This window comes from Portunus trituberculatus, chromosome 17 (assembly GCF_017591435.1).
Source record: "Portunus trituberculatus isolate SZX2019 chromosome 17, ASM1759143v1, whole genome shotgun sequence".
Taxonomy (NCBI): Eukaryota; Metazoa; Arthropoda; class Malacostraca; order Decapoda; family Portunidae; genus Portunus; species Portunus trituberculatus.
In genome coordinates, this window is record NC_059271.1 from 10,471,720 (window position 1) to 10,484,219 (window position 12,500).

The following is a 12,500-nucleotide window of genomic DNA, read 5'->3' on the forward strand; positions in this document are numbered from 1 at the left end:
AGTTTTGGAATATTTCACTTTTCTTTGCTTGAGTTACTGTTTCATTCTTGTTCTTAAGGATACGAAGTTTGTTTTACCTCTGTATTTCAACTCTTACCTTATTAATTATTTTTCACTCCTTCTTTTCCTCCTCCTCCTCCTCCTCCTCCTCCTTTACCACTGCTACCGCCAGAGGACCTACGGGTGCCCGCCGCCACCACCTGTGACCTGCAGCAGTGTCATTTCGGGGGAAAGTGTCAGGAGAAAGACGGCATGGCGACCTGCACCTGCGCTAACCACTGCTTGCCGGTAAGTGATGCTTCCACCTCCATCACCACCACCACCACCACGATCTCCACCACCACCACCATCACCACCACCACCACCACCACCACCACAACCACGGCCTGCATCACCACCACCATGATTACTCAAAAACACATATTCAGAAGTGCTTCTTTTTCTTTTTCACAATTTTTAAAGATCGGGTTCTCATGAGTTTGTTCCTGTTAGATTTAGAAAGCTTATTGATTTGCCACTAGAATCATTAAAAGAACGTAATTAGACCTTTTGGAAGTACGACTTGACTTCTTTTAAGAGGGAGGTTTCAAGACATTTCTCCCTGTCTTCTGGCTAATTCCTTTGAAATCTTTTAGGGAATTTGCAGTTAAAGTGGGCCTTTTTTTATATTTTGTTGCCCTTGGCATGTTTCCCTTTTGCATAAAAAAAGATGAAGTGTGGTTCAGAAATTATTCAGAATATGCTTCTTACCATCATCATGAGCTTTAATAACACCATAACCACTACCACCACCTTCACCCCCACCACCACCAGTTTCTCCACTTAAATGTTTCAATCATCGCCGTCACTTTTCGCCCCTCTTCCATCTTTCGTCATCATCACCTATAAAGAAAAAATGTTAGTAGTGTTGATGGTTCTACTTCTACTATTACTACTACTACTGCTACTGCTACTGCTACTGCTACTACTACTACTACTACTACTACTACTACTACTACTACAACTTCCACGACTACCACAACTTCTACTACTACTACTACTACTACTACTACTACTACTACTACTACTACTACTGCTACTGCTGCTGCTGCTGCTGCTGCTGCTGCTGCTGCTGCTGCTACTACTACTACTACTACTACTACTACTACTACTACTACTGCTGCTGCTGCTGATGATGATGATGATGCTGTTGCTGCTGCCAATTCACAAGATAGATAGAAAGATAGATAGATAGATTGAGAGAGAGAGAGAGAGAGAGAGAGAGAGAGAGAGAGAGAGAGAGAGAGAGAGAGAGAATAGGAAAATTACAGTTTATATATTTTTTTTTTGTTCTAATGTGAGAACTAATTGGCAACAGAAATACGACAATACTTTACTAAAACGTCATCAACAAAAATACTCCCATTTAAAAATTAACTGAGGTTGAGACATTTTCGTATTACTCAGCTGCCAGCCATATATGTAACTTCACAGAAAACTCCTCCTACTATTCTTTATCACACTTTCTCCTCCCACGATGAAATTATTTACTTTTTTTTTATCACCTTTTTCTTTATGTTCCTCTCATCTCTCCCAACGACTCAATAATACAGACGAAAAAACACGGTACTTGTCTTTCATACCAGTCCTCTGCTAGCCATATTAAATAATGTCATAAAAATGCTTTTCATCTCTTCCTACTACCCTTTATTACACTCTCTCCTCCTACGATGCGTTTAATTTCTTTCTTTCATCGCTTTTTTTTCTCTATCTTTCTCCCACAGCCCCCAACGTGAATAGAATACTGCACGCATCTTTCTTTACTGCTGTACATGTGTTTACCTTATATTTCACTCTTTCCATCTCCCTTAATTGGGCAAAATTGGAAAAGTCTGTCATAAGCTTTACTATTATGGAAATTTCTACTTAACAATGCATTCTTCTTCTACTTTCTTCCTAAAACACAACTAGAATAAGCAGTGCATGTCTTTCTTTTATGTCATTAACTTTATTACTCCCTACTTGAAATACATTTGAATAAAGTATTATGTAAGTCTCTCCTATCTATCACTTTCTTTACTACAATGCATGTGTTTATCTACGTAATAATACACTCTGTCTCCTTCCTTCTTCCCTGTGCAGAGCGGCGCTGGCGGGACTCTGACGGTGTGTGGATCTGACGGAGTGACTTACGCCTCTGAGTGTGAGGTTCGCTACCAGGCGTGTGTGCAGCAGGCGGACATCGTAGTGGTGGCCTTTGGCTCTTGCGCCGGTGGGTAGTGACTTCTTTCCTATTGTACTGTATTGCCTCTCTCTTCCTTCATACCCTTTGTATAGTTCATGTCAATAATCAACAAGAGCCAAGTTGTTCAGTCTTTTTTTCCCGCAATCTTAAGTCCTTTGGTTTGCCAGAATCGTGTTTTGTTATTACGTTGTCCACGAGTTGTGGGGTTTTGAGAGTCAACCAACAGTGGGAGTGCAAAAAGAGACTAGACATGTGACCACGACTGTACGTATGATGGTCTTTGGTGTCTCGGCTTTATCATCGCTCCTGCTCTTGCCCGTCCTTCCTTCCTTCTCTCTATTGTGCGCCTGGATCCTTTATTTCTCATCCATCTCTTGTTCTTTGTGCCTTTGTCCGAAGTATGTCATTACCTGTCTCCCTCCTCCTTCCCCTCCTGCGCCTCTCTCATGGCTTGTGCTCCTGCATCATTCACTTTTTATTACTCTCTCTCTCTCTCTCTCTCTCTCTCTCTCTCTCTCTCTCTCTCTCTCTCTCTCTCTCTCTCTCCAACTCGTCCCTTGCCAATAATATGAACTTCTCCCATTTTTCTTTTACTCATAACCCTGTTTTCATCTCTTACTCCTTCTCCTCCTCTTCCTCCTCCTCCTCCTCCTCCTCCTCCTCCTCCTCCTCCTCCTCCTCCTCCTCATCTTCTTCTTCTTCTTCTTCTTCTTCTTCTTCTTCTTCTTCTTCTTCTTCTTCTTCTTCTTCTTCTTCTTCTTCTTCTTCTTCTTCTTCTTCTTCTTCTTCTTCTTCTTCTTCTTCTTCTTCTTCTTCTTCTTCTTCTTCTTCTTCTTCTTCTTCTTCTTCTTCTTCTTCTTCTTCTTCTTCTTCTTCTTCTTCTTCTTCTTCTTCTTCTTCTTCTTCTTCTTCTTCTTCTTCTCCTCCTCCTCCTCCTCCTCCTCCTCCTCCTCCTCCTCCTCCTCCTCCTCCTCCTCCTCCTCCTCCTCCTCCTCCTCTTTCTCCTCCTCCTCCTCCTCCTCCTCCTCCTCCTCCTCCTCCTCCTCCTCCTCCTCCTCCTCCTCCTCCTCCTTTCCTCCCCCGTTGATACCTACAAGTATTTTCTTCGTGTTCCTTCTCTTATCTGCTCCTCTCTTTCCTGTACTGTAACTGAACCTTGCTCTTTTTCCTTCCTCCCTTCCTTCCTTCACAGTACGATCTCCATCCTAATTGTTTTTTTTTTCTTTTCTTTTTCTTTCTACCGTTTCCGAAGTTCCTCGTGTAGCCAGACTTTTGGTGGCCGCTGCTGAAGGTGGTGCTGCCTTCTATCGGCGTTTGTTCCGGGTCAACATTGGAGTAAACTTTATCGTGCTTCATCCTGACGGTCGTGAAGTAGAGTGGAAAGATTCGAGGAGGCGTTGGTGGGTAGGAAGATTGAGTCGTGAAGTGGGAGAACCTGCAGAGGGAACGTTTGGGTGGTGAATGAAGGCAGGGATGGCGGGATGGTGTCAGTGTTGAATGAGCTGTTAGGTTCTTGTGTAAGTCTGTGAGTGTGTGAGGGATGAAGCATAGGCGGTGTATAGGAGTGTGAAGGATGAGGTGTAGTTGGTGGCAGGGAGTTGATCAGTAATGTGTGGTGAAAGAAGGAAGGTATGGTGCCGGTGCCAGTGTACAGTGGGTTGTGTGGAGTGTGTGAAGGATGAATGAAGGATGAAATTTGGGTATGTAGGGGAACTGGGTCAGGAACGGATGCAGAATGAAGGAATATATGAGTTGTGGGTGTATGAGGGACGGAGAGGCGGATGAAACATAGGTGGTGGTTGGGATGCTGGAGAAGATAAAATTCTTGAGAAGGAGAGACGCACCCCTACATTATGCTAAGGACAGTGAAGCATGGATAGGATTACAAGGGTGTCAGGTGTGAAGAATGAAACATGGATGATGGCGGGGATGCTGGAGAAAATAGAGCTTTATGCAGGCAAGCGGACATATTCCTACATTATGTTAAGGATAGTAAAGCAGGAAATTTATAGACACAGTTAGTAAGAGGCATGAATAGCTAATGATATGTAAATGTGGAAGGCGTTTGAGCTGGAAGAATCATGGACAATGAGTAAGTGATAGGAAAGGAAGTTATGTAAGCTATTGAGTGACTGGACATGGAAAAAGAGAAGATGACGAAGCTGGGAAGAATCATAAACAATAAGAATGGTTAACAGGAAAAGAAATTTTGTAAGATATTTGACAGATTGAATGATGCTCCAAGTAGAGAATTACTGAGCCAAAATTGATGTGAGGAAGGCAGTGTGAGTGGAGGAAGGAGCGTGGATCTTGATAAAGGTAAGGAGTTTACATGAGAAGTGATCACATGAGAACCGAAAGAAGCGGATTCCAAGAGACATTAATTCATAACAGAGGTAACTATTTAACGGCCTGCAACTAACAGTAAACTAGGGACGTGAGATCAGGATAGAATAGAGAGTGACCATGATAAAGTAAAGTATAGAGCAGTGGTTCCCAAACTGGGGAAATTTCCCCTTGAGGGAGAATTTGAAACTACCAGGGGGGAAATAATTACACTACCTACTAACTAAAAAATTCTCAGATGGATTTTCTCATGTCTGAGAGAGAGAGAGAGAGAGAGAGAGAGAGAGAGAGAGAGAGAGAGAGAGAGAGAGAGAGAGAGAGAGAGAGAGAGAACGCCTGTTGTTGATGGGCGGCGCCATATCTACCATTCGGTTCACGTTCAAACATGAGCTCTGAAGGGAGGGCTCTTTCTCTCATACACATGAAAGGGAATGGTTGAACTGGATGCAGGGAGAAATGACAGAAAAAAAGTTTGGGAATCACTGGTGCAGAGGGCTATAGAGAAAGATCAGTTAATAGGAAAGAACATTAAAATTCAAATCACATAAATGATAGATAAGATGGATGAACAGAACGTTACTGAAACAAAAGCTAAAAAGCAAGACCAATACGACTGGAATCACACGATTAATGTATAGGACTAAATCAACCAGAAAAAAATCGAGGTTATATAGAGAGAGAAAGAAACATCACTTGATAGAGAAGAGCAGTAAAATAGAAAGAAAGTCAGGTAATGATTAATACAACAGATTAGAGAGTTAAAGAGACACAGCAAACGAAATACAAAAGCAAGAAAATTCAAACCACACAAACGATTAATGGGACTAAATAAACAGGATAGAAAACAGAACTACAAAAAGGAAACGGTTGATTGCGATACACATACAATGAAAAGGACGCATGTTAGAGTTATAGCTACAACAGCTGGCAGGGAAGAGCAACAAGACTCTAGCCACGCCACCACCCTCCTCCCGCAGAGTCGTGGACAGACGCTCCCGTGCGCCGCTCTACTGCCGAGGATGGCTGGTCCACGGATGACTGGGCGTGGCCTGGACGAGGCCTGACGGAGCACCACGGCCTGGCCACCCGCAGACACGTCGACACCTCCCACTCCACACGCGCCCACTCGGCCAGCGCCGCCCACTCCATCAACTCCATCATTGACACGCCCGGCCAGGTGGTGACGCCCAAGACGGAAATAGACTCAGAGGAGGACGGCAGGCATCCCCCGCCGCCCCCGCCCTCCAAGCTACCCTATGACATCCCTGCATTCTCTGGCAACTCTTACATACAGGTGAGCACGCTGACCTACCTCAGTCTGTATTACCTGATGCCTAGTCTCTTGTTCCCACTCTTGTACTTACATTCCCCTATTAAGGTATTGTAAGGAAATAGTGTCTTTACCACTACTATAACTACTACTGCTACTACTACTACTACTACTACTACTACTACTACTACTACTACTACTACATCGTTGCCATTATTATTTTTTTTTACCGATAGCGTAAGTTCATTTCAGTACATTGACTCATTTAATATTCTCTCTCTCTCTCTCTCTCTCTCTCTCTCTCTCTCTCTCTCTCTCTCTCTCTCTCTCCTACAGATGATGACGTGGTCTGTACCGACAAAGGTCAAGCTGGAGGTGGAGTTTTCTGCACACGAGGCGGACGGCGTGTTGGTGTACGTGCAGCAAAACCTCGGAGGCAACGGTGACTTCCTCGCTCTTGTCCTCAACCGCGGGTACGTCCTCACTTTTTATAGGTTCCTGCGTGCGTTCACTTAGACATTTCTCTGCTAGACAATTTTTCCCATATAATAGTAACTTGGATGACATTGAAGTTTTTACTGTAGTCTCTTATGTTTATGCAAGAGATATTGCTACTAAAGGCAACGGGAAGGGCTGAAGAAAAGCCCCATCAAACATTCTTACACAATTTTTGAGACGTAAAAATGAGATGGACGCCTTTTCTCTCTTTGTTTTGTTTTGTTTGGCTTTGTTTGATATACGGCCATTCAGTCTATGTTTACAGTTCTCTGAGTGTTAGTAAATAATGTCCATAGCACTGAAGGGGTTTTATTATTTTTGCATTTTTCTGTTTGTCTGCTCCCTTGTCTCCTTTATAATTACATTCATAATTTTGTCCTAATTCTCTCTCGTGATGCTTGGATTTATTGGTGGATATTTGTGCTGTTTTTCTCTTATTTGTTCTTTTTGATTTTGCTTATTTATTTTCTTGTTTTCTTTCTTTCTTTTTTTATTGTTAAACGTAATTCATCTATCGCTTTTTTTTTTTTGCCATTATTTTGCTTTTTCATCTTCCATTTTAATCTTTTGCCTATTTTTTCCTCATTTATTGTATAGTTTTTCTCTCTTTGCGAGTTTAAACAGATTCTAAATTTACTTCATCATCTTATCCTTCCTTAACGCGTTCCCACTTACTGTTCTTTGGGTTAATTCTCCGGCCGTGCACAGCCTTAATATATAGAGAGAAGCACCCACTTACCCTACTGATGTCCTCTCGTTAGCTGTTTACTTTTACACAGAAGCTATTACGTGGGCTGAAAAGGTGAAATTATTAAGGATGGAAAAGCGTCTGGAATGGCACTTCATAACGTCAAGAGATGAAGGAATTTTAAGGGCACAGTAAAGATCCTGAGTTCCAGTTTAGATCGTAGAGAAAGAGGAGATAAAAGAGGAAGTCAATTTCTACCGGAGTTTCTAATTATAAGGAAAAAATGTTTGCTTAGTTATTATTCACTTCTATATGAGAGCTGAGCACGGATGATGTGGAGGAATCAGCTCTTAGTTTAATTGATAGAAAGAGTAGGAGTGAATATTAGATGAGCAGATGATAAGTTCAAAAGAGCCGATAATTAGTTAAAAATAAAAGTGAGTGGTTAGTAAGTTGAAAAATGGTACGTATTGAGTTCTGAAAGTAAAGTAGCAAGTGTAGCAAGTTAAAAGAAAATGATAAGACGCAAAATATATAAAAAAAGAAAAAAGACAGGTAGTTACTTCAAAGGAGCAGGTAATAAATTTTAAAAGTACATGGTATATTAGATAAAAAGATCGCTTATTATATATATATATATATATATATATATATATATATATATATATATATATATATATATATATATATATATATATATATATATATAAACGGCCACGAAGACTGTTCAAAAGAGCAGGTAATTATTCCAAAAAGGCATACAGAAAGTTATAAAGAAGACCAGTTAGTGTACAATCCTTTCTTCTTCCTCTCATCCCTACCCTGTCCAACTCCTTAGTGCAAGAGTTAACCAGCACTCTCAATCATTCATTCCCTTTTCTAGTAAACTCTGGAATTCCATGCCTGCTTCTGTATTTCCAACTTCCCATGACTTGACTTCATTTAAGAGGAAGGTTTCAAGACATTTATCCCTTTCTTTCGGCTAACTCTTTCGGATTCACAAGGAAGTTGGCAACTAAGTGGGCCATTTTTTGTGTGTTTCCCTTGGCCAGCTTTCCCCTCTTACATAAAAAAAAGTAAAAACAGATACTAAGGTCAAACCATCAGATATTAGCTTCAAAATAGTAGCATTTTGAAAAGACCAGCTAATACGTAGGAATACCACAACAAATAATAGTAACTAGAACTTAAGAGAAACTGGGGAATGGGATACACAACAAGGAAATAGAAAAAAAGTATGATTCTCTCTCTCTCTCTCTCTCTCTCTCTCTCTCTCTCTCTCTCTCTCTCTCTCTCTCTCTCTCTCTCTCTCTCTCTCAGGTATTTAGAGGCTCGCATTGACCTTGGGAATGGCCGCATAGTTCTCAAGTCACCCAAACCTGTGGAGCTGTTCACGCGAACCCTGGTCAGCGTCAGCACATACGGCACGTGAGTAAAATAAACTTGTAGCATTCACCTGTCCATTTCAGTTATTTTCACCTAGATTTTAGTCATTCACTTCTAGGTTTTAGTCAGTTACTTGTAGATTCATTGTATTTTTTAACGTAAATTTCAGTCTTTCTCTAGATCTCAGTCATTCATGTTTAGATTTTAATCCTTCACTTTTGGATTGCAGGCTTTCACTTTTAATTTCATTCTTCTACTTGTATATTTCAGTCATTCATATATGGATTTCAGTCTTTAATCTGTCGATCATTTAGGTTTAGGTTTCAGTCATTCACTTTTAGATTTGTCTTTCACTTGAAGATATTCTATAGAAAGGTACATTTTGTTTCATGTACAAGAGAGGCAGACCATGAGTAAATCCTGCTAGAAAAAAGTTATTCACTAATTGTATCTACCGCTGGTAAAAAGTTCAGAAAAAAAAGGGCTCCTAATTGTAACTACCGCTGACAAAACATTAAGGGAAAAAAGACCAGCTTGTTTTTTATCATGGACAAAAACAGCTACAGAAATTAATATCAGCTTATTATCTTTACCACTAGCAAAGGCTTCAGAGACAAAGTCTACTAATTGTATATACAAATGGCAAAACTTTCAAGAAAAAAAGGACTGTTAGTTGAGTTCATCTGTGGCAAAAACAGCTTTAGTGGAAAAAATGTTCGCTGTTTTGTCTATACCACTGGCAAAGACCTTCGAAAAATAAACCTTACATTGTCTCTCTCAAAAGAAAAAAAATAGAAACTAAGAATTACTTAATATAATCTTAGAAATTTAAAAAAAAAGGACAAAACCAAAGTTGAAAATAAGAAGAGTCAAAGAAAATACTAAACGTAATCTTTCAATATTTAAATGTGAATATCGAGGAAGGAAATCCAAGGTGAGAGCAGACATGAAGAGGCGCATTGAGGTATTTGCCAGTTAAGCCGAGCACGGGAAGTAAACACCCGCTGCTTCAATGCCCGGAGGGACGCCACGATTTCTATTGGTCTGGAGTTACGAGGCGTGATGAGTGAGAGAGAGAGAGAGAGAGAGAGAGAGAGAGAGAGAGAGAGAGAGAGAGAGAGAGAGAGGGAAGAAGGGAGGAGGGGGTAAGGGGAGAGGAGAGAAAGGACCAAGAAAGGATGAATGTCGATCACATTAGCTCTCTCTCTCTCTCTCTCTCTCTCTCTCTCTCTCTCTCTCTCTCTCTCTCTCTTTCAAGCCGCAGTTGCCGGTTTCGGATCGTTTCCCTTTCTCTTGTTCGAAGCTTCTCCCTTGTGTTTCATTCAGACTTGGATGGATTTTGGATGAGAGAGAGAGAGAGAGAGAGAGCATCCAAGTCAACAACACTACTCAGGCAACCTTAACTTACTTCAAAGGACAGCTCGTTTGACCTTATCTGGAGATCGATCTTGACTCCTTTCCTATCAGTGCTCTCTCTCTCTCTCTCTCTCTCTCTCTCTCTCTCTCTCTCTCTCTCTCTCTCTCTCTCTCAATAAATAGATGATGAAATATATGCATTCTTTATCGGAGCGCTCTGTTATTTGATTATTTATTGAGCAAGTCAAATAATGCAGACATCGTGTAGTCTCATTTTTATCATTTATATTTATCTAATGATGTACTTTTCTGTTTATTTATTTTATTTAGTGATGCTGATGTTATTTTATTTAGTTTATGTTGTTGGAGGAATATTAAGTAGATTTTTTTTTCTTTTTTTTCTTCTTCCTTTCCATACAATTATGAAAGCTGTTTTCAAAGGCCGCTGTGATGATCTGTCGAACTATCATCAATGTTATTTTCACTGATGATGCAAATTCTTGTTTAACTGTCACTAGATTCACGAAAATAGACGTGAAAGTCTCCAGTAAGTTTGAAATTATGATCGTAAGCGTCATGAGGAGGCTTCAGACCAGTTTTTTTTTTTTATTTATTTATTTATCTCTCTTTTGTATGAATGTATTTTCATTTCAATATCCGTATAACATCACCACGTAATTAACAATGACACTTAAAAGGAGAAAAGACTGATAGGCAGTTCATCTGATGAATGTTTTCCATCAGACTGAATAGGCGAAGTTCTATACATATCCAGAAACAGGAGCGCCGTGCCATCCATCAGCCATCAGGTGTCCCGCTAAACGCTCACCCGGCCAAGGCTCCACCGCCAGGCTGCTACAGAGTCACGCACGCACGTTGCACACCGCCAAATGTTTCCCTTGCCAAACGTTATGAGGTTTTTGTTTATTATTTTGTTGTAATATTCACGGCCATTCAGCAATCCTGGACTAGTCGCGGCAGAGTGGAGTACATGCCACAGAGATAAATGAGCACTCGCATTTCATAGCGGCAGGAATCCCACGAGTCCAATCCTGCAGTGACATGCAGCGAGTGGTGTGCAGCGGCCGCCTCGCCATGTCCCGTACTGGCAGTGAAATGTGATGAGCAGGCTGTGATGAATGCAGTGGGAGTGAGACAGGCAGGTGCACCCGCGGCTCAGGTGACGCCTGGGAATCACACAATGCACCAAAATGATGTTTACAGAGGGAGTATTGCACGTGAGCCAACCAGTGTAACATTTGTCTTCTCGCCGGCAGTATCTAACACGCACCAGCAATATCACCCATGCCAAGGTTTCACAACCACTGCATATGCGAGTATTTATAGATTCATTTATGTACGTATGCATGTATCTGTATATCTGTATATTTATGCATGCAAGCGCGAAGTACCTATGTCACAGGACTGCAAAAACATATCAGGTTAGATTTTTCTCGCCATTTCCTCTTCTCTTGATTTTCATTTCGCCCAGGTCAAGTCTTTTGGGCATTACACTTGACAAAAAGAATATATTACATTTCCTGAGACATGAGAAATCAGTTCCTATCTGAAGTAAGAAATATCTTCGCTTCGCATTCATTCACCCTCACAAGATAAAAAAAAAAAATGTCTGAGGAGAACAATCTGAGAGATAGTATGCCGGTATAGCGCTAGAGCTTCAGTCATCATTATATTCACCAAACGATGGAGAGGCGTGTCACGTAGTCATGTAGTTAGCCTAGTCATCTTTTCTTAACAGTAAGAGTGCTACCAAGTGGTGGTGTTAAGGAGCAGAAAGAAAATAATAAGAAGAAAAAAGTTCATTATGCCTTTTTAAACTACTGAATTAGTGATGTGATTGTAGTACAAAACCATCTTTAAAAATGTAGACGATTAGAGGATAATTGTCTGACAGTGAAAGATTTAAAAGTTCCTGAAGTAAAACGTGAAGTAACTGTTGTAAGGATCGTGACTGACTTGTCGCTACTACTGTATGTGTGGAGAAGCAATGTCTTATTTGTTAGTTTGTAGTTTATAGAGGCCTATTAATTCATGTCCAATATTAGCTATGGGAGTTTATAATACCAGTACAAGAAAAGCAAATATGGTAGAGTATTTAATTTTGCAATGATACTTTCATCAATTAGAGCTGATGTCCAAACTCGTTAGTCATCTTTATTAGAGAATTGTAGAAACTGCCTTAGCAATGATTGAATCATGAGAGCACTAAGCACTGCACTGTGAGTTCCGCGGCGCTATTGTTCCTGTATGTATCTTGTTTGTGCCACGCGATTCATTCTGAGAACAAAGGCATAGTGTCCTCTGCTTCGAACCCTGTGTTATTGCATCTACAAACGAAAAGAATGACAAGGCAGAGGTGAACTTTTGCACAAACTGCACTCAGATTTGATTGATTTTTGGCGTTGTAAATAAGTCCTCATGCTGCAGAGGAATTATTTGTCCAGTAAAGATTTGATCGCGTGTCTCGAGATGCGTCATGTCGCGTGTGGCAGCCTGTCACAACATACTGGCCTACCCTCGCTGCTGTCTTGCTCAATTCGTTACTCGGGCGCCATATGAGTCCGTTTTCGCGGCTCATTCACCCTTTCGCAATTAGTATTTTCTTTAATAGTCACGAACATTTTAGATAGTTTTGAACTAAATAAATTTGTCATAATGCAAGACACATTTCTCTTTAGTGCGCAGCTTAAAGGTGATGTAGAAATAGATGG

General features: G+C 40.7%; 1 protein-coding gene across 1 annotated transcript in view; it reads left to right on the forward strand.

Annotated features, from left to right (window-relative positions):
- The window catches only part of LOC123505059 (agrin-like), a 336,722-nt gene that overhangs the window by 291,029 nt on the left and 33,193 nt on the right, over positions 1-12,500 (forward strand). Inside the window, 5 exon segments of the mRNA XM_045256087.1 lie at positions 173-288; positions 2,122-2,251; positions 5,548-5,864; positions 6,177-6,313; positions 8,347-8,454. Coding sequence (XP_045112022.1) covers positions 173-288; positions 2,122-2,251; positions 5,548-5,864; positions 6,177-6,313; positions 8,347-8,454 — 808 coding nt within the window.